This window comes from Aplysia californica, unplaced genomic scaffold, assembly GCF_000002075.1.
Source record: "Aplysia californica isolate F4 #8 unplaced genomic scaffold, AplCal3.0 scaffold00267, whole genome shotgun sequence".
Lineage (NCBI taxonomy): Eukaryota > Metazoa > Mollusca > Gastropoda > Aplysiida > Aplysiidae > Aplysia > Aplysia californica.
This window is the reverse complement of record NW_004797537.1, coordinates 78,623-100,939: the sequence shown is the minus strand read 5'-3', so window position 1 is coordinate 100,939 and position 22,317 is coordinate 78,623. Positions and strand designations below refer to the sequence as shown.

General features: G+C 37.8%; 1 protein-coding gene across 2 annotated transcripts in view; it reads left to right on the top strand.

Annotated features, from left to right (window-relative positions):
* LOC101856436 (alpha-1-inhibitor 3) overlaps positions 1-22,317 on the top strand; it is a 50,443-nt gene that overhangs the window by 13,462 nt on the left and 14,664 nt on the right. For both annotated transcript variants that reach the window (XM_013083996.2, XM_005100982.3), the window contains exons 4-25: positions 972-1,140; positions 1,954-2,024; positions 2,596-2,650; positions 3,283-3,356; positions 3,883-3,922; positions 4,563-4,650; positions 6,631-6,856; positions 7,751-7,993; positions 9,772-9,948; positions 10,929-11,093; positions 12,268-12,330; positions 13,035-13,223; positions 13,632-13,781; positions 14,145-14,282; positions 15,036-15,084; positions 16,505-16,636; positions 17,069-17,177; positions 18,124-18,241; positions 18,681-18,800; positions 19,566-19,682; positions 20,528-20,665; positions 21,521-21,692. In XM_013083996.2, the coding sequence (XP_012939450.1) occupies positions 972-1,140; positions 1,954-2,024; positions 2,596-2,650; positions 3,283-3,356; positions 3,883-3,922; positions 4,563-4,650; positions 6,631-6,856; positions 7,751-7,993; positions 9,772-9,948; positions 10,929-11,093; positions 12,268-12,330; positions 13,035-13,223; positions 13,632-13,781; positions 14,145-14,282; positions 15,036-15,084; positions 16,505-16,636; positions 17,069-17,177; positions 18,124-18,241; positions 18,681-18,800; positions 19,566-19,682; positions 20,528-20,665; positions 21,521-21,692 (2,803 nt within the window). The remainder of the gene's footprint in view (positions 1-971; positions 1,141-1,953; positions 2,025-2,595; positions 2,651-3,282; positions 3,357-3,882; positions 3,923-4,562; positions 4,651-6,630; positions 6,857-7,750; positions 7,994-9,771; positions 9,949-10,928; positions 11,094-12,267; positions 12,331-13,034; positions 13,224-13,631; positions 13,782-14,144; positions 14,283-15,035; positions 15,085-16,504; positions 16,637-17,068; positions 17,178-18,123; positions 18,242-18,680; positions 18,801-19,565; positions 19,683-20,527; positions 20,666-21,520; positions 21,693-22,317) is intronic.

The following is a 22,317-nucleotide window of genomic DNA, read 5'->3' as shown; positions in this document are numbered from 1 at the left end:
TCTGTTGTTTCTGTCTGTCTTACTCTTTCCCGAGCAGTAACTAACCGTTTGTGTTGATGTGCCTCTCTTTACTCAAACAAACAAAAACAAATCAAGATCGCGTTTATTTGTAAGAGAAAGAAGAACCTTCTTAAACTGGATTTTTCTATGTAATAATCTTATTTGCATTTTTTAAACTTTGGTTTAAATTGTTTTTGCTTTGTCAGTGAGTTCTGCCTGTTTCTGCAGGTGGTTTATACATTATTAACACTCTACTTTTATCTCTCCCAGTATTATTAGACTAATCTGTTTCTAGCAAATGCTGTCATCTTCCTGCCCGAATATTCATTACAACTCAATGTTGTAAAGTAGAGTAATCATAATGTAACATTATAAGTACCCACTTTCAGTATTCCAAAACGAGTACTGTAATAGTCAGTATATCGGTATCGTTGAGAGCAAGAAAAGAGTAACACACTCACACACACACAGTACGAAGATAAACAACAAAGATGTCTAGCCTACGGCAGCACAAGCCATAGTCATGTAAAGTTTAAGTCTTATATTAAACTCTGGAACACAACCCGAGAAGTTGTTTCATTTATTAATGTTTAATGCTGTTGGTGTTCTTGGACTGTTCGCAAGTAGAATACACAACACTCAACAACAATTATCTTTTTTTTTTTGCGCTCGGGTGTGACTTGCTCCTTATCCTATGTCAGTGCTGATAGAGCAGGGTATCGTTGTGATGAGTCAATGCTTGTGGCTGAATGGGGCAGTCTGCTTGCTCTACTTCCTTTCACTGTTACTATTATCTTTATCTGTTCCAGGGAAAATGGTTCTCTTGTCATTTTATGTCACTAGAAACTACAACTAAAAAAAAATAATCAAAACAAAATCTGGAATGCTTACATCCTCTAAAAAGTTCCCATTGTAAAACATCTTTTAAAAAAAATCTTGTGAACTTTTCATCTTCTTGTTTATTCCAACAGATGCCTGCTAGTTCCCAACATGGCAAGTATCAACTTCGCGTTGAGGGACGTCTGAGGGAGTCGGATAGTGGTAACATTTGGCAGAATACCACAGATATTCACTACTCCTCCAAGCGAGCCTCCCTGTTTCTTCAGATGAGCAGGCCTTTGTACCGACAAGGCCAGATGGGTGAGTTTAGAGAACGCCATTGAAACATTTTTGAACTAATTGTTCCAATGATGCTGACTTGTTCTTTGCACTGTGTAAGTAACAAACCCAGAATGATTTTGATAAAAGGCACACCCCCTAGTTAGGGGTTTCAAGTTTCATTAAGGCACAAATTATTTTTTATTTTTTTCCAGAGTATTTCCTCTCCTTGACTCTAGGCAGGGTGTTTAATTTCAACAATAAAAGCATGACCTCCTTATAAATTGCTTTGTTTCCTCCTATGGTCAAGCGCTTTTTAATAGCCATGAAGGATTTCATAAGTAATCAGATGAACCTTGTGGTAAAACATAATACTACGCATGCATTTTAAGAGTCATATTTACACCCTTCTGCCTGTTTACAGCCATAAATCTGGTCTGAATGCTCAGTCAGTTTCAGTAGTTGAACTTTGAATTTTCTACTTGGCTGTTCAAGTTTGTTTGTTTCTCTCTAGCTTCTCATTAGACTCTTCTACCTATGAATGTTTACAATTCTTAAGAGAGTGAATGGTATCTTACGGTCTGTCATTTCATGTCAATTTGGAACTTGATTTTAGTAACCTATTTCTTCCTGGGATTCATTATTAAAATGATGAATTGTTTTGGGTTGTTGTTTCTTTTTCTCTGAAAAAAATTAAGGCAGCTTGATACTGTTAGCTCTTTTTTACAACTGTAAAAGAGACTAAACATATACTACTGCTATGTACAGAAAATTAACCCTGTGTTTTAATAGATTAATAGATATATATATTTATAATTTGTCTTTCACAATTTTCTTGTTTTGAATTCTTTTCAGTTCACTTCAGAGTTGTTCCGATCCTTCCCAACATGATGCCAAAATATGGAAGCATGATCATCTATGTGGATGTGAGTTACTTTTGCTTTAGCACAACAACTTAAATTTTGGTGTGAAATGCACAAATGAATTCACAGCTTTGCCAATTTATTCGTTTGTATTTCCACCATAGAGATGATTCTTTTGGTGCACCATTCTCTTAAGAGACATTTGCCGGAAGAAGCAAAAACTTTGGGTTCTTGAACAAAATCAGTTTTGATATTTTATAGTAGAAATTGTATCTTTGAACTGCACCAAGGTAATGATAAAACAGAAATATTTTGAAAATTTAGATGAAATATACACAGTAAAATTATGGAAACATTATTTGACAAAATTAAGGAATACCTTCTTGATAATCACTCTTTTTCAGTTCGAGAACGAAGAAGACAGAGAACTCTTGTTTAAGTCCTGCGAAATATTACGAGCAAAGTCTTTGCCCTGGGGACATTATGGTGCAAATATAGCTTCTTTGATAAGAAATCACTGTCTTGGTTTTAAGTAAAGTATCCCTCTCTTGTCTTGTTTCTTATATTGGTCATAGTCAGCATCATGTATGTCAAAATGAAATTGTATTTTTGAAAAGTATTTTTTGTCTTTCAGGATCCAACAGGAATACCTGTACGCAGATGGCAAGGAGTGCAAACCAATGCTGGAGGTGAGTGTGGAATAATTTACATTACATAACTCTTCTGTTATAACTGTTAGGTCACGTATCGGGATTTAGACAGTACCTTTCTTCTACTCAGTAGTCACTTTTCGGTTACAGTGTACTACAAGACAAAAATAAAACAAAGAGCCTTTTTTAGACGTGCGTTTCTTCACTCTCTCTATATCTGTTTGTACCCACAAACCGAACAATATTACAGTGAGCTTCTCATTGTTTGTTCTATGACTGTCTATTAAGGATTGACACATTTTTCCAAAAAGTGGTGTAGCCATATTATTATTATGGAATATGATCAACAGGAATTGGATACACTTTTACTTTGTAGTCTCTTTTCAAACGACAGCTAGGGGTTTATTACTGAAAAGATGAGAACAATTTGACTGATAGAAACATGACTTCACCTGCTTTGTTACAATATTGGAAATTTTCTTGTGCTGAGTGCTATGCAATTGTCTTTTCCCAGGGTTATATCGTGATACTGCTGAAATAACTTCTTTTTTATTGTCACTAGGACAATTTGGATTTCATTGGTTATGCTGATTAAAGCAAAATTTGTTTTTGGTGAATAATTTTTGTTTATTAGTTCAGTAACATTTTTCTTTTCTCTTTCTTTTGTCCAGGTATTGTAAACTTGAACTTCCTGTTGTCGGACCAACCTAACTATGGAGTTTGGCATATTCGAGTGGATGCCTTTGTAAGTGAGAATATTGTTATTTATATATAACTGTTGTGTTGGAATACCATTATAACATGGAATTTTTTTTTTAACAGTGAGGTTTGGGGCGCGTCTCATACTCCATGCTTATATTTATTCCGAAGTATTGAGAATACCATAGATCTCTTGGCAACTAGCTCCTTTCACCTCTTTCTCTTTTCCAACTCATTCAATGAATGGCTTAGCCTCAAGCAACTACATTCCAGGTATTGTTCTCACAACTCTTTCTCTTGCTTCTTTGTCCTTCTTCTTATTTGCACTGTGCTCTGTGGGGTTGTCTTGGCAACCCTCGTGACTTCAAGATGTGCTCACATCACTTTCAGGACAAGCAATCTTTATTGATCTTGAACTTGATTGTGAAAAGGTTTTGTCGGGAAAATAATGCTTGTCTAGATATCCTAACGTTTATATTTGAAAGCAGTGTGTTTTTCTGATATTCAATCTTTATTTGATATTGAAGGAGGACCTTTTTCAAAAAGTTTTTTTTTTTTAATTTCATTTTCAGGGCCATATTTACCGGCGTCCTTTCACTGTGGAAGAGTTTTGTAAGTATTTGGAATTATAGTTCATTTATTGTATCAGGGTTTTTGCTTACATAGGCAGTTTGTTTTAAATTTTGAAAGCACAAAATGAATTGAATAGTACCAGTAATGAATGTTTGTAATTTTTAGTGGTGTTTCTTTTTTTTTTTTAAGTTTTAAATTTAATTGTTAGGGTTTTTATCTTGCACAGAGAAAATGCAGGATCGAAAGGGTGGTTAAATCTATACAATCATATAAAAGACATGAGTTCAATTCCCACCTGGGAAGTTACTGAGCATCACTGTGTTTCTCAGGGATATATTTCGCTAGGCCTAGTTGGCCCTGCTGGCAGAGCTAAAGTATCCCACCTCTTAAACAATCGAATTTCTTGTGTTGAGACATTTGCAATTGTTGTCAGTGTGTGTGTTATTTGTCCATGTTCCTGTACAAGCTGATTCTAGAGTAGAAACTTGTGTTTTTCTAAATGTTATTCAAAGAAGAAAAATGGTCTACTTGGTTCAAAAAATGTACAGTAATAGGACTGTGAGAGATATATGCAAAATTGTATTTCCAGATTTTGCTTGTGTTGCTACTGTTTAAGATTGTGAACAAAGCTTTCGGTAAACCCTTGTAATGAAGGTCATATTTGCTTTGCTTTATACAGGGGAGCCTCGTTTTGATGTAAATGTGTCAGTGCCTGCCTACGTTATGGAAACTCCAACGGTCAAGATCCATGGTGTTGTACTGGCTAAGTGAGTACATAAAAAATACTGAAAACAAAACAGAAAAACATGTAAAAAATTGCTGCTTGTTCCAGGTTTTTGGTGCAAAGTATGTTTATAATAGTTACTGTGATTGCGAGGTAGAAACACTGTACTTACCCTCTGGCGTCAACTCATGAGTAGGAGAACATGTGAGGTTCAATATGTAGGCGACTCGCCTGCGCTGGCCGGCTCAGATCACGTCGTCGGGCCCTCGGAGGTCACTTTGCCGGCAGCTACGACGTCAGCCGCTCTAGTCTCTAGTAGTACTGAGACGAAAAAGAAGGGGCCCGCACAGAATTCCCGCCTCGCTTTTATACCCATGTTTTAGTGCCCCTAGTGTCACGGGGCGGCAACTCTGTTCAGCCCGCTCAGCGCCCCCAAGTCTCATGGGCCCCTAACTCTCAATATTTCATTTCACCAATAACAGTTACAAAGTCTTGGTCATAATGTTTAGCTTACAATAAACTCACAGAGAAATTGTTGCATGTAAAACATTTACTTTCAGTTTGGTTCATTTCATAGGTCATGCCATTTGCTAGCCATTGCACATGATGAATACTTTACTTTTACTTTACTTTTCCGATTCAGCGGTCATCTGGGTTCTAGCCCTTCAGCCTGTCGGTATGGCAAAGAATTTACAGGTTTTTATCAGTTGTTTTATTGCTGTATAAAGTATTTCCGATATCTGGGGAGGCAAGTAGGTAGGTGCTTCGCAGGTTGCCAAGTGCAAGGCAGGTAAAGAGATGATGTGATACTGTTTCATCCTGGCAGTCAGGTGGGGTATCCTTGCAAGTTCTATTTAGATAGGAATTTGGCGTGATGTGTTGTGTTCGCAGGAGAAAAATAGTGACTTGTTCTCTTCTACTCAGAGAATTTAGTGCATCTTTTGAGTTCGGAGCAGTCATGTGTGCAAATACAGCTCTTCCAGTTTTGCCCAATGCCTACCCTTTCATCCACTGTTCCCTGGTGTTGCATTTGATGATGTTTTTGAATGTCTGTTGTGATACTGGGTTTTGAGGTTGTATTTGTGATTCTTCCTGCTTGGCAAGGCTGTCTGCTCTGTCGTTTCCTGGGATGTTGCTGTGGCCAGGCATCCACTCTAAAGTCAGGCTGACATCATAGGTCTGCATGAAGGTGTTAATTGTTAGAGCCACAGTTAGGTAAGCTGGGCGTTCGAAATTCATGTTTCCCAAAGCTTGGAGTACTGATTTTCTGTCTGGACATATAATGAACATGTTAGTCAGGTGGAGGATTGCTGCTTCAATGGCGATGGTCTCTGCCTCACAATTTGTTCAAGAAGTATGACAGGCATCAAATAGTTCTTTACACGTCTTGTCAAGATGTTCTGTTCTTACTCCAAAGCCTGCATTAATAGTTTCCTTGAAGGCTGACCCATCAGTGTAAATATGGATTGAATCACTAGGGTTGGGGTCAACTGGGTCACATGTACACGATGAATCAAATTGGTGTTTCTTTTCCTGAGAAATGAGTATTATACCTAGAGTTTTTGTCCATTTTGTATGATTTTAATCTGTTACCAAACTCAAATAGGTCCTTTCCAAGGTAGAGTACTTGATCAAATGAAAAAAGTTAAGAAAAAAGTAGTATTTTGCTTCTATTCAGTGAGGTTACATCCCTCTGCTGGATTTTAATGTCGCGCCCCCCCCCCCCATCCATTCGAGGGTTGAAGAGTACTCTACTGATGGAACAGTGGTAAAGAATTACACATGACTTTGCCGGAGCTTGCTGCGAAATTTTGCACAGCAAATTTCAAGGCACTGTTTTATTTTCTTCCTCAATTTGAGTCCGAAAACTACTTATATTTTTCTACTTGTAGTCAGGGCTTTTGAAAAAAAAAACCCAGTCATCTTTATGTTTATTCAAAAGAAGTTTCCATTAGAAAGGATCAGACTTTAAGAAGTCAATCTAGTTGCACATTACGGTCTCTGTTGTGTTTCTCCTCTCTAGTCAAACAAGCGGACGCCCCTGTCTTGGTAACGCTTCCATCTCAGCCTTCTTCCGACCTCGCGAGGAGATTTGGAACGCCACCCGTGGCTGGGAGAAGCCGTGGAGAGATGGCTACAACCGCCGGGAAGGAGTTGTGTTTGAGCGACCTCCGTATATCCCTGTGCGCCATGTCCCTGTCAAGGATTACTACATGTACTTTGCGTATGAGTACAGATTCATTGAATATGTGAGTGAAATGGTTACACTTTTTTTGTACCTTTTTATTGACTTGAAATATACTTCTTGATGTGCGACTTGTTTACTTTTCAGAGAGGAAAACAAACATGAAATAGAAGCATATGTTATGAAAGTTCCTCTTTCGTAGGTAGCTTGAGATAGGTGAAAAGTAATTAGATTTGTTTTCATTGTGGTTTTATCAATATTTTTAGTTCCAACTATTTGATGTGTATTATTTTGTGTTTATATCTTATTTATGCTGTAAAAGAAAATCCACCTCAGTTGTGCATTCTATTAGAATATAGAGTAAATTTGGTAAATTATGTGCCATAAAGCATAATCACAACATTTTGACTTTTAGATGTTTTAAAGATAATGTGATCAGGGCACCTCAATGAAAAAAGCAAGCACAGGGGTTGTGGAGCTGATGAAGTGCACCCCTTGGTGTGATCTGTATACTGAGCAAAGTCGATAAGTTTTCAACTAAAATAGTGTAAAAATGAATCAATTTCAGCTTCCCTGTATACCAAGCCTTTTTAAAAATTGTTTACTACTGGTGTTTTGGCTTGTCATTTAATGTTTAAGAAGAAAATTTGCAGAAGGCTTATAAAGATATGAACACTACACACCGCTACCTGATAACTTTGTTTACATTCACATTTAAAATAAATAAGCTTAGAAAGTTGGGGTTTTGTTTCATAAATAAATGTAAAATGTGATATGTGCATTTAGCAGTAATGGACATAGTGTACAATTTATATTTATTCAATTCTGTTTTTTAAAGAAAAAAGAGCACAGATGCACACATGAAAGCAACTCACTTCAGTTAATAATGTCAAATAACAGCATGGTAATGATCGTTCATTTTGAAGTTCCTCATTTCTTTCCTGCTTTATGCTTTCAGTTTGAAGGTCGCATTGACTTTACGTGGAGCTTGGACCAGCTTTCAAAAATAGCAGCTCGTGGAGGTGAAACGGGAAAACTTTTGGACAGTGAAATAGTCTTCTTTGTCAATGTGACGGACTGGTATTCAGGTCTCAATCGCACAGGATGGGCTAGCACTATCATGTTTAACTCCAAGATTAAATTGGAATGGGTGGGAGAACCCATCCGGACTTTCAAACCACAGTCCATTATGAAAGTTCAGGTAAGGCCTGGCAAAGACTAAACCATTTTGTTTGTTTTTGTACAGTGTTTAGTTAATTCTGTTTACATGTGTAACAGCAATTGGTACGACCTGTGTCTGTCAGCAGCATGAATGACGGGTATTAGTCTATCCCAACAGAATCAAAAGTGCCAACCGTTTCAGGTGGATGAGCTCATTTGAGTATGATTGAAAATATAATTTTGACCCTTATCTGCTATTTGTAGTTATAATCAGGTAATAACTTTTTTTCAGCTCATTTAGCAGTAGTGAAATGAGAAAATGGGACTTTAATACAAAGAAAAATTAACCCCTTTAGTGCTTTGCTGAAAATTATTCAGAGCTTGCTGTTGCTTTGATTGGTTTGATGCTATATACTGAGCACTGTTCCAGGCATAGTTCACCACTGCTTTTCAAGTGGTCAAATGGAATATATATAGTGGATCCATTTTTCTACTTTTCTGTGAAGTTTCATATTTGTATAGCTGTTTTTAGTGGTACGATGGAGTCACTAATGCTTAACTGTGGGAGAGAACAAGCCAAAGGCCAGTAAAGGAAGATATTCAAGTGAAGAAATGGAAACGGATTGGACACACCCTGAGGAGACCCCCGACAAGCATCATCAGGCAGGCTTTAACGTGGAACCGACAAGGAAAGTGTAAGAAGACCAAAGATGACATGGAGGCGAGCGGTACAAGTGGAAATTGAAAAAGCGGGGACATCATGGAAACAGATAGAAAAGGATGCTCAGGACAGGCTTCACTGGAGTAATGTTGTTGATGGCCTGTGCTCCACTGGGAGTAAAAAAGGGCAAGAGAGAGAGAGAGAGAGAGATACTGTTTTTGGGTCCTCCACATTTTTGTGAATGGCTTTGTCAAATAACCATTTTACCCAGCTCGTGTGGTCTAAACTGTATGATATGAAGGCTCCGGAAACATACGTCTCTGTGGAGCAGAAGGAACAAAATCATTTATCTCATGACCAGTCACCTTTCAGTTTGGAGTTGTTTCAACTTGAGATTTTGAAGGATCAACAGATTAGATTCCTTGTGCAGTGGAACTAGTCCTTCATGACAACTAAAGTTCAAATCTGTAGAAAACTGATAATGAGGCCTTGTCATTTGGACATTTTTTACTTCTTGTGTACTTCATTGTGATAGCAATTACAAGGGGGCTCTCGTGGCCTAGAGGTTCAGGTGTTGGTCTCTCATTTAAAGGTACCGGGTTCGAATCCGGGTAGCGACCGAAAAATTTTCTTCTCTAAAATTGTCTCCTTTCACCTCCTTTCCTGCTCTCTAGCAATGTTCTGTTGTCTGCTTTCATTTCCACTTAATGCCCCCACCCCCTCACCTCCTTTGCCTCCACCCCTGGGCTCCTGACTCTTTCTGCAGCCTTTCTACTGCTACTCCTTGGCTCCTCCTTACTGCTGTCTTTCTGCCACACCCCTGATCTTTTGGTAGCAAACATCTACACCTAGCCTTCTCGGACATGAAAAATCTCGGAGGGCCGGTGTGCAAGTTGCGCACGTTAAAGATCCCTTGATAGTCTAAAATCGATAAGAGTAGGCTTCCGCCGCCACCCGGGCAAAAATTCAAAAGTTCCTACCAACTGAAATATTAGGTGTGTCCCGCGCGCTCATATGACCTTATGCAGTTGCGAGCGCCGTTAAACACTTACCAAAACAACATACTTCACCTCATAGATTTCCAAGTTCTGTTTGTATGAAATTCCTCAACCACACTTCACCTCATAGATTTCATATTGTTTTGTTTTTGTTTTCAGGTTGCTGTGACAAAATATGACGGCACCCCAGTACGAGGTGGTGGTACAGTGACCTTGACCGATGTGACCACACCCGCAGGCTCGGGCATCTCTGGGCCACAGACTCGGGTACCGGTCAACGGCATAGCAGAATTTGAGTACACTTTAGGACAAAACACGAGGAGCATGGTTATAACAGTATGTTTGCTGTCATTTTTAATACTGCTGTTTATTGGTTGAGTCTTAAAACTTGTAAATAATTGAGATGGGATCAGCTAAATGCTGTTGGGAGGACCCTCATAAGTAGTCCAAAAGTTGCACTTCGATGTTTAGAAAATATGATGGGAATTTATTGCAGGTTACTGTTTGCCTGTCTTATTTTTCGCTCAAGTTTATCGTAGAAATATCTTAAAATGTCCTCTTTAAGGACTGGCCACACTTGAAAACAAAGGTGTTGGATATTTTAAAGCTTAGTTCCCATGTGAAATTTATTTTCTTGGTTATTTTTGGTGATTCAGAAGAGTTGTCATTACTCCATTTTTAATGTTCACATCATAGAAACAGTGCAAATATTCGAAATCATAGAAGATTTTATTATGCAGGTTTCCCCTATTAAGCCTCTTTTTTACTGATGGATTAAGCAAAATTATCTCAATGTAAATTTCAAATATTTTCACTTAGGTTACACAATTCATCACAACCAAACTCTTTTTAACAGTGCTATAATTTGCTAAGAATTTTATATTGAATTTATATCACTTTTTTCCACTGCAAAGGTGTTTGTTTCTACTTCATTTATATCAAATCAAAGATTTTATTGACATGAATACCATAGGTACCTAGACCTAAATGTTATTTATTTGATGACGGCAAAATTTTGAATTTTATGAAGGACATTGGCCTTTATGGCAAATTGTAAAATGAAAACGTACTATTTAAAAATTTTTATTGTTACTTAAAAGAGTTGTTTTAAATCACAAATATATTTACACCGAATTTAAATATTTTAACATTTCAGCATTTTAAAGTCAATTAGTTAACCAATCGTGGAGTGAACTTTTGCGTAAGTAAACAACTTGTGTTTCGCGCACTCATTTGACCTTAGCAGTTGCGAGCGCCGTAAAACCCTATACTACTACTACTAGATGACGGCTGTTTTACATTTTATTTCCATTCAGGCTAGGTACAGTGATCAGCGGCAGACTTATAGTGGGAACAGCCCTGTGTACCTAGACGAAAGTTTTGTGAGAGGGGACACAGAACCCATCACCATGTACGCGACCAGATACTACTCCCCGACTAACTCCTACATCAGTATCATGACCTCCACGGATCATCCAAAGGTAAGCCTATACCTCCATGTCAGTTTGTTTCTCATTTCTTCTTCTTCTTCTTCTTCTTCTTCTTCTTCTTCTTCTTCTTCTTCTTCTTTTCCTTCTCCTTTTTCTTCTTCTTGTATTACTACTTTTCCTTCTCCTCCACCTCCCCCACTTCTTCTCCTACTCCCCCCACCCCCCGCCCTCTTCTCATCATTGTCATCCTCCTACTCTTCCAGTTTTGCAGTGAGTTTCTCGATAAAAAGTTCAATTTTGCATTACAGTGGAATCCACTAATAACGAGTCCTGAAATAACGAGAAGTCTGTTATAAAGACACTATTCTAAAACTTCAAAACCCTGTTTTTTTAGCTTCTTCATCTTTGTAAATAAAATACTGCTATTGCGCAATCAGACAGTCACGCAAGTGGATTACAACGGAATATTGCTGCTGCTGTGCACAGCGCACAGACCAATTAAACATGATATAAAACTTTGCCAGTAGAGAAACTTGTTTGTGATCCAGCGAAACAAAGAATGGGGGAGCCCACGCGAACCAACAATGAAGGTCGGAGCGAATGAGTGGGGAGGGTGTGGCATGCGCAGGCAAGCAGAACAGAACGCATTGCGTGATAGGCCAGCCCAGTCTAGATTATCTAAGCCTACCATCCTCTCACTTCTCTGGTGCAGGATGGAGAGGTCAGAATGCTTTGATAGATGGAGTGAATGTGTAACGTGCGCAAGCAGACGCAACGCACCACAGGGTGTGGTGGGGTGGGGGACGACACAGCAGGCGAGTTAGCCCAGAGCCAGAGTCCCTTCTTTCTGATCGCCAACGCCGAACTGTCAACATTGCTAGTGCTAGAGAAAGAAACCTGATTCGATTTTTGGTCAAGTAAGACCTAGAGATAATGTTGAACAAAATCATCGTCAGGGGAAATACAAAAGGAATGAACAGAACCCCAAACTCATAGTCACAGATTAGGCCTACTTTACTATTTCCCTTGAATTTATTACTGGATCCCTTACAACGAGAATCCTGCGATAACGGACATTTTGCACCGGTCCCCTCCCTCTCGTTTTAACAGGATTTCACTGTATTTGTTTGATTTGTTTGAACTATGTGAGTTGTAAAAATAAAACCGCAGTCTCTTGCCTCTATGTTGTGATTCTGTCTAACTGACCTAATATGGATGTTGACAGGTGAACGAATACATGATCTTCCATGTAAAGACCAGTTACTTCGTGCCAAGGGTGTACTATCAAGTGAGTATTATAGAATGCTTTGTTTTTCCATCTACTTTTCACTTTGATATAATTTTGAATTTATATTTGTGTCGTAATGATTGTAGAGAAAGATCTTGTTTCCATCAGACATTTAACCTCTAACCTCTCTTACCTTATACTAATTTATACAAAATCACAAGCAAGATAAGATCATTCTTTTTGTTACATGAAAACAAAGCAAGTGTTACGTTCTTGGCTATGCTTATAGCTTGACGAATAATTATAAAACGTGCTCACAAACAAACACAAGACCTCAGTGAGAATGAGTAGTAACGGAAGTTATCCTTATATTATCAAGAAGGTCACGTTACGGCCTTGAGCCGTTATAACATAGTTGGTCAGTTAAGTCCAAGCTATTGATGTATACACATGACAGCAAGGGGGGGGGGGGGGGGGGGGGGATTAGATCCTGGCTTGTTTTTGTATGAATAACAATTTGAATGTATGGGTGAAAATTATTTTATAGACATGTGCATGTAATGACACTATTTTTGTGCTGTAGTGTTTCTCATCTGAAAGTCTTAATAAATACTCCCAACTGTACATTCAGTAACAAAATCTGAAGGATCAGCTTGTCGTTTTTAAACGATTTAACTTTTCTTTATCATTTGCAGGGCCAGTATGATGAAATATGAGCTGTAAGCCTAAAATTTCTGACTTTGAAATTACCTTTTCATTTACAGATTGTGTCCCAAAGTAACATAATCACTGGCGATGAGCTGGAGATGACATCGAAGCAAAAGACATTTTCCATAGCTCTGTCTCGGGACATGGTACCGACTGCTAGAATCGTGGTGTTTTTCATCAGACAACCGGAAGAAATAGTAACAGATGTTTTGAACTTCTTTGTGAATGGGACCGGACAGAACCAGGCAAGTCTGTTTAGACTGTGTGTCATAGTCTGTAGACACTCATGTTTGGTACCAGTTTGTGTGTATTATCGTTGTTTGGACGTGTTGTTGGTCTGTTGAAATCGTTTGAAATAATCAGCTGATTTGAGATTTGTTTTTGCCCAACCTTTTGAAAAATTTGCAAATGCTGATGGTAGGATGACCTGTGCATCTTCCTGTTCAAGCAGATTTATTTATGATGTTTTATGATTAGTTTGATGAGTTTTCCTGTAGGTGGTTGACGGGTCTGTTTCGTTTTATGTTTTCAGTTTTACTAGTTACCTATTTTGTTACAGGCAAAATGTGACAGTCATTATGCTGAATGGGCATAATTCACCTTCTGAATTTTATTGGTTCAAAGACTTAAGTCTTGTTATTTGTTCCCATCAGGTGAGGCTGGGTATCAACCGCGGCAAAGACTTCAGCCGTGACACAATTGAGTTTAATGCGGAGGCTGACCCAGGCTCCTACGTGGCTTTCAGTGGAATGTTACTTGATCTCTACAGTCGTGGCCTTAGTGATGGCATCACGGAAAACAAGGTGGGCATTAGAATTGTTATGTTGTCTTGTGTTTGACAACGTTATATCAATTGTACAATACTTTTTGTTGTTGTTGAGAATTACAAGTTCAAATGGGACAGCTTTTAAAAGATTTCAATTCCAAGTCTAAAAAATAACATGAAATGTTGTACCAAAACTTATTGTGTATAAAATATAATTTCAATATTTACTTATCATGGATATCTCCCTATGTTTGGCAACTTTTTTCTTCAGCCATCTAGATCTATATATTGGTAGGACCCGAGGGGGAGCTGAATACAGAAGTTCCAGCTTTGTTGTCTGTCCATGTTCTTCCTCAATAGAAAGGGGCAATAATTTTGACTTTCAATTGTTCCAACCCAGCTGATTGATGAGCTGATGACCTACGACAACTCGGCCAACAGCAGCTACAGACATCTGTGGAGAACAAGTGACACAGATTACCAATACAAATTCTTCCATGGACCGGACTACGGAATTGATGCCAACACCAGCTTCATTGTACGTCCACTTTAAAGTCTTTTTTTTGGGGGGGGGGGGTCTCTTAGAGGTCTTGTCACCCCTTTCCACCGTTGTGAAATCACTAATACTTGTACGAATTATTGTGCTTATCCTTATCTTGCAGTTTTGAAGCCTTATCTCAGTGTAGACTTTTGTAAACAAGTATATTCATAAGAACAATAGTATTGTCTTTTTTTTTACTTTATGTCAGAGCTGGTAAATGTATCTCTTTACTATGATGGGGTGTAGTTAGATGCTGCTTGTGTTAACTCCTTATTTCTGGCAAGCCACTCACAAGGGCTTGTGGTTGGAACTGCTGTGCCGGTGAGCTGCTGGCAGCGGCTTGGTCACATTACTTTAAAATGACGAAGAGAAGGTGTTATATTGATTTTCCACTATTGCTGAAAGTGGGTCTCTCTTACTTTGAGTTCTTTCATTAGATGAAGACCTATCAAAAGAGATTTATTTCTCTTGATTTAATGACCATTGTAGTGATGCGTATGCCACTTTCAGGTTTTGCACCATAGTGGGGAAAACCCCCTTCGTAGATAAAGAGATAAACTAAGACAGAAAAATCAGAAGTGAAATCAGCACTCGAAATAAAGTGTGTATATTCAGTAGATTCATATTGTTTGCATTTTTATAGCATTTTAAAAAGTAAAAGTGAGCTATTTATTGTTCTTCTATTTTTGGTAATGATTTTTGTATATTATGTGAAATTAAGGTATTATATTTTCTACTTTTTATCCCCAGAGTGCTGGTCTACTCATTCTTACTGATGCACGGGTGCCTCGTCTTTTCAGTAAGTATGCCCCTCTTTGAAAACTTTTTTTTCATTTAAGATACTCACAAAGTATTTGCCTTTTGTGTTCTTCATGATAAAAGGGTTTGTTTTTCGGATGTTTCATGCCTATTCACTTTGGGATATTGTTATACATGTGCATTCTAAAAAAGAACGTGCATTTGCCCCGTAGCCATCTGCTGACATATTAAAACTTCCCACTCATTCTTCTGCTGTTTCTTTTGAGAGTCATAGTTTGATATCAGTTTAACTGGAAACCAATGCATAAAAGTTTATAGATTTTGTGGAGTCTTTAGAATGTTTCTCTTTTTTTTTAGCACCTGGAGAAAAAATTATTAAAGGTTTGATGGAAATTTGTCTGTGATAAATTCCCCAAAGATTTTAAATTATGCTCCTTCAAGCTTCCCCTGTAACAGCAGGTGATTTCAGGGAAGTAGAGTCCTGCTGTTAGGAATACTTTTTGTATATTAACATCAGTGATATGGATATGGCAAAAGCACCTAATGCTATACAGGGATAGGTGCTGTGTAAATAAAAATTACGTTTATCATTAACCCCTTCTTGACGTATGGTTCTTCCAACTTTTACTGCACCTAATTTTCCGGTAAAATTCCATTCAAAGCTATTGTAGAGCAGATAGAAAATCCTGTATGTGGTAAGGTCCATGCGATTGGCTTAGTCGTCTAATTTTAGGATGTACATTGTACAAGAGGATGGCATCTTGGCACACAATGTTGGACGTACGGTGTACGGGAGCTGTCACAAAGGGGTTAATAGTTGCAATAATAAATTTATAATAATAATAATAAATGACATTTATATAAGTACACACTCTCTGAGTGCTTTACTATAGAATACAATGTACAACAATAAAATAAAACGTTTTCTGACTAAAAGGAAATCACTCCAAACATTCATCTTATTAATTTAAAAAACAGAAATATCTTCAGCTGACATTTGAATGAATCAAAAGATTTGATCTCTATTAAACTACTTGGCAAAGCATTCCAGATATTGGGGCCTTGATATTCAAATGCCCTTTCACCCATTGTTTTAAGGTTTCATAGAAGGTAAAAGAAATTTATTTTTGTCAGCCGATGACCTTAAACTGCGAGTTGGAATGTACAGTCTCAACAGATTTGATAAATATGATGGTGCATTATTATTCAAGCATTTGTGGCATAGGGTGGCCAACTTGTACACAATTCTTTTCTCAACAAGAAGCCAATGCAATGTCCGTAAAAGAGGTGTAGCAGAGTCTCGCTTTCTTTTCCATAAAACAAAACGTGCAGCATTGTTTTGAACAGTTTGAAGTCTTTTAACTTTCTCCAATGATTTTCCTGATAACAAAGAGTTAAAATAATCAAGTCTTGATAAAACCAAGCTAAATAATATTATTGGTCTTGAAAACTTTTTGCAGACGATGAAATCTGCCGACTTCAGAACACCTACCCGTGCTTCACGGGCATAGGAGAGGACTGCTACACTGATGAGCACAGGTGTAACAAAAAGGTTGATGGCTGTCCCACTGATGGAGCTGACGAATGGGGATGTGAGTTTTACAGTGTTCCTTTTTAACTCTCATTTACCTTTCTTTACTATTTCTAAGACTTTCCACATGCACATAATTATGGAACTGGATGAATGTTAAAATATTTAGTGTTACAAATTAAAATCTAGAGCATCGGGTATCAATATGCTGTGTTTGTTCCATTTAACTTCTGCTCGTAAACATAAAACACAAATCTTATTGCTTTTATAGACGTTCATTATTGGATACATTCCTTTTTTTAAAGCATTCGCCAACCTAGTGGATTTTTGTTTCCTCTAAATCAACAGTCTGCTTTAATTTAAAAGTTATTTGTAGTTTCTAGGTGGCTTTTGAATACCTGTGATAGACAGCGCATATGTCAAGAGAAACAAGTGAACTTCATTGTTCTTAACCCAGATTGTGATACGTCGTATTTTTTCATGTGATTTACAGGTGTGTATGAAGAAGACCGCACTGTTCACAAATCTCCATTAGACAGAGTGAGCAGAGTCATGCGGTTTTATGACAACAGCTCTTGGGCATGGCAAGAAATCTTTGTCAAGTAAGTTAAATAAAAGAGACTTTCAATCATGTCTAGCATCGCAAACGATGACCGGTAAACTTCCATGTACTAAGAAAAATGTAACGTTCTAAAAGAAACTAATCCCATAGCTGGCAAACTCTGTATTAAAGACATACAGAACAGATCACTGGCCTGGAAAATGGATACCATCTCAACATGCGGAGAAGGATAAAGAATATATGCAGTATTCTTGGGAGTTATTTGCCTTTTACTCTCTTATGGGTTATTATGAGAGACTGGCTTTACTACTAGTCTGAATTCCAAGGAGACTCGTAACAGATATATGGTCATGTAAATCAGCTGGTTCTATGTTACTGAAATACAGAAATATGGCTCGTGAGGAGCATTCAGATTTCTAGAAAAAAAAGGTTACAATCTGTTTAGTCTGAAGTGAAACAGTAGCTTGTAAACTGTTGGTCTGAAGATCCTCACAAAATACTGCTGGATTTTCACAATGAAGCCGGCTCTTCAAATGATAATGATCTAGAAACTAGTGTTGAAAGTTCAGTTGTGGAAGATTTTGAACTTGATGGTGGTAAAGAGACAAGTGTGGGAATTGGCTTAATACAAGGGCACAGACAGATCTCTGTTTATGTTTTTACAGCGCAATATATGGTTGCTTTTAAGCACAAGGGGGCTATCCCGAAAACTGTTGTTTTGAGAAAAATCGAAGGTAAAGTTTTTGCCCCTTGTTCAGTTTCTTTAAAATACAAGGAGGGTTTTTCTCTATAACAAAACAAATATACACACCCATAAAACCAAACTTGTCCTATAGGTAGAGCAATACCCACTTTTGTTGTAGGTCAAGATTTCTGGAACCCCCCGAAATCTGTGTTAGCCCGCTTGTCCTTAAAAGCGACCATATGTTGTTATTATTATTATTATAAATCTTCCTCCAATTCAACTTATTCTAATGTATTTGCAGGCCTGATGGACGTGTAGACTTCCGAGTGGATGTTCCCAAGTACCCTCTGTCCTGGGTGATCAATGGCTTGTCTATTAGTCGTACTTTGGGACTTGGTATAATGCAAAACCCAGTCAGGGTAAGTGTTTATTCGAAGTTCTGCGTTAAGCATTGTACTTTCTCTAGGAATTGCAAAATGCATTTGTTTTATTTTATTTATTATTAAATATGCAAATCAAATGCGGTCTTGTGTCAAAAATTATTATTTCGGATAGGGTATAATACGTCTTTTTTATGCTGACAATGTTTTAAAACTTTTAACAACAGCGACAATGTTATTCATTTTGCATTTTCATTTCAACAGATGACAAAGCCTTATGTCACGACGAGATTTTAGTCACAAAATTGTTTCTTTGAGGGCGTACAAAAACATAATGGCTGTTGCACTTGATAATTTTAGTCACGGAGCCATTCAAATGTCCCTGTCTGCTCTATGTTTGGATTTATGTATACAACAGGATGGTATACTTTACATACATATTTTTGCTCATGATTTTCATCTTTGTTTTGTTCTTTAGTATGATGCAGCTCGCTACATGTACATCCAAGTAGAACACCCAAAACACATCATCAGAGGGGAACAGATTGGTGTACGAGTCACAGTGTTCAACTACTGGTATGATGATGACTATCTAGAGGTCAGTACTTTTCCTGGTCGGACTATCGTTGTTGTATTACTGATCTTTGTCTCGAACATCTGATCATTTGTTTATTTAATTTCCTAAAGTTCAAATTGTTTTTCATTGAAGAGGAACTTTGTTGAATTTTCTTCAATACCGTGTTTAGAAAAGCTCCTCCCTTAGAGACATGAACTCATTGCACATTTGCCCTCGCGCATACATGCATACATACAGCCAAAATTATCCAAGACGGCCTCCCACTGTTGAGAAGAAAGTATTTGTTTTAGATAGGTGGGTGTCTTGTATGAGTGGACATTTGCACAGGTAAATGTCTTGGACAGGTGGCTGTAAGAGCAGGTTTGCCTGTGTTTGTGCACTAGCATATTCATTCATATTTTTAGTTTATGTGCACCCTTTCATATTTGTAGTTTTCGTGCACCCAGAGTCACATTTACATTATGCTCACACACAAAATTTGTAGATAAATATAGATTCCCAGCTTCTGTTGTTCACTTCTTACCATATCCAGATTTGTACCAGGATCCTTTGGACTTTTTTTTTCTGACGGTTTGTGACGTTTACCTTTCAGGTCCTAATCACCATGCACCAAGGCCCTGACTCAGAGTTTGTCATTGTGGGAGACATGGGCTATGTTTTTCTGACGGTCTGTGACATTTACTTTTCAGGTCCTAATCACCATGCACCAAGGCCCTGACTCAGAGTTTGTCATTGTGGGAGACATGGGCTATGTTTTTCTGACGGTTTGTGACATTTACTTTTCAGGTCCTAATCACCATGCACCAGGGCCCTGACTCAGAGTTTGTCATTGTGGGAGACATGGGCTACGTCACCTCTTACACACCGACCACCCACAAAAAGGATCAGCAGACTATTGTCTTTGTGAGTAGAAATGCTTCCTTTTAACTTAACGACAACCAGTATTTTGGGTTTTTAATGAACCATTAAAGATTCACACAGGAACTGGCCATCTGTACATATGCAAAGAAAGGTTTGTTCTAAAAGAAATAGAAACAAATTATCATTATTAGTTTTTGAATCAAGAGTATTTTATTTTATACCTTTTTTTCTCCCACATTATTTTTTTAACTTATTTGTGAGGCGTGCTGACAAAATGAGTTACTTCTCACAATCCACAAATGGAGATATTGACCAAAAATCGACACTTGGGTCAAATTTCTAGGTTTGTTATTGATGCAATATTCATAAAGTAGTAAATGCCTTCTGCTATTTCATACTTACAAATTATAAAAACTGCACCTCAAAGCATGATGTATCTATTTCCATAGAGCCCTAATCCCAGAAGTAACTCATTTAGTCAGCACACTCCACATTTGTTAATGAGCATTTCTTGTGCATGAATACAATTTAAACATACAGGCATCAGAGGATATCTTAAAGAGAAAAAACAACAATGAAACAATACGTTCTTTGAAAATATTAGTAGTCAGTGAAATGTAATGTTGACTACTTTGCTTTTGTACACTAAATGTGTTCAATAATTATTTGTCATACTTTGAATGAAACTTGGGAAAGGTTTTATAAGGAAATTTCCTGAATGATGTGTGATTTTCCTTCATGTCAGATTTTAATTTAAGCAGGGTTTTTTTTCGTCTTTCTTCTTCTTCATTTTTTGTTATTGTTTTTTATTTGGGTTTTTTTGGTTTGTCGGTTGCATTTAGTCATAAAAAAAATCTTCCAATTTTTCAATTTCATCTTCGTTTCAGTTGGAACCAGGAGAATCCAAAGACATCTACATGCCTATAAAGCCAGACATAAACCTAGTAGATGGCATAATGACCTTCAGAGTGTCTGCAACTTGCTTCATGGAGAAAGATGAATATGTTGGAAAGATGTCTGTCAAAGTAAGTGTTCTTTTTGTGTTTCAAGAATGGTAAATGTTTGAGTATGTTTGGGCGTTGACTTGGATAAGCTTGGTGGGACTTGATAAACTGTTCATGTGTGTTCGTGTGGCGTCGGTGGTCTAGTGGTTAGGCTCTCGGACTCGCAACCGTAAGGTCGTGGGTTCGAATCCTGTCAGGGGCCCGACGTTGTGTCCTTGGGAAAGGCACTTTGCACAAATTTTCTTCTCTTCACCCAGGTGGAAATGGGTACCCAGCTATAGACAGAGAAAGATCTTGTCAGTTTGATAGTGTTTGAGCGCGTGAAATCCGCAGCTTGCACTGTATGCTTCCCGGGAAGCTGAGAATGTTTCGGAGTGTTCTATGGTCTGCTGGGGTAATAATATAGTGTAAAGCGCATAGAGCCTGCTGTTGAGCGGGGATATGCGCTATACAAATGTTATTTATTATTATTTATTATTCATATCTGTGAGGTGCAGATGAGTGAATCAAGTAAATGACCTCAATGTTCCATCCAAGTGTGAAAGAGATGACCTGCTTCAGCCCCTTCATGTATGCGGCAACCATTCCACATGAGAAAAGGACTGCAAAAGACATTTTATGTGTGTGTTTTTTGTTTTATTGCCTGCTTTACTTAAAATGATAACTTTTGTAAAACCCTTCTTTTCAGAAGTTTCTCTTTATTTATAACAAAATTGACCTTTTATCTTTTAACAGTGTGACGGAGTGGTGAACTACTATCATACACCATATCTTGTTGATACTGCTTTAATGAAAATGATTACTTTTTAAAAACCCTTCTTTTCAGGAGTTTCCCTTTAGTTATAATAAAATTGACCTTCTTGTATCTTTTCCCAGCCTGACGGAGTGGTGAACTACTATCATACACCGTATCTGGTTGATCTGATTCGCTATGCCTCCATCCAAATGCCTCAGTTCGATGTGGTTGTGCCTGAACAGTTCAGAAAGCCTGAAGTGCGATACAACTTGTATGTGCCACAGAGCCCAGTGGCTACCACCTCTCTCTTTGGTGAGTCAAAAAGAAAAAAGATTAATTGTAAATTTTTTTACACACACACACTCACTTCACACTCACATACTCATACATAAACACACACACATGCTCATACATACATGCACACACACACACACACACACACACACGCATATATACACACACACACACACCATCTACACAATTTAGATAAAAAATGGGTTCTTTGATTCCTTGCATGTGTGAGATAAATCTTAGCAGAGACAGAAAAATTAGATAAGCTTCTTCCTCACATTGGAATCAATGTTACATATTTTACATGAATCCCAAGAACCTTCACGTTACACCACTAATGCAGGTCTCCTTTTGCTAACTGCTCAAATTTGTTTTTAATAAGTTTTACATCTTTTCTTGTGTCTGAGTATGTTTCTTCTTACTGCTGTCCTTCAGCCACACCCCTGATCTTATGGTAGGTAAGATCTAACACCTAGCCTTGTTGGATGAGGGCGAAAAATCTCAGAGTTCTCGTATGCAAGTTGCGCACATTATAGATCCCTTGGAGGTCGAAAATCGATATGAGTAGGCTTCAGCTGCCACACCGGCTAAATTCAAAATTTCCTACCAACTGAAAATATTTAATGTGTCCTGCGCGCCCAAATTA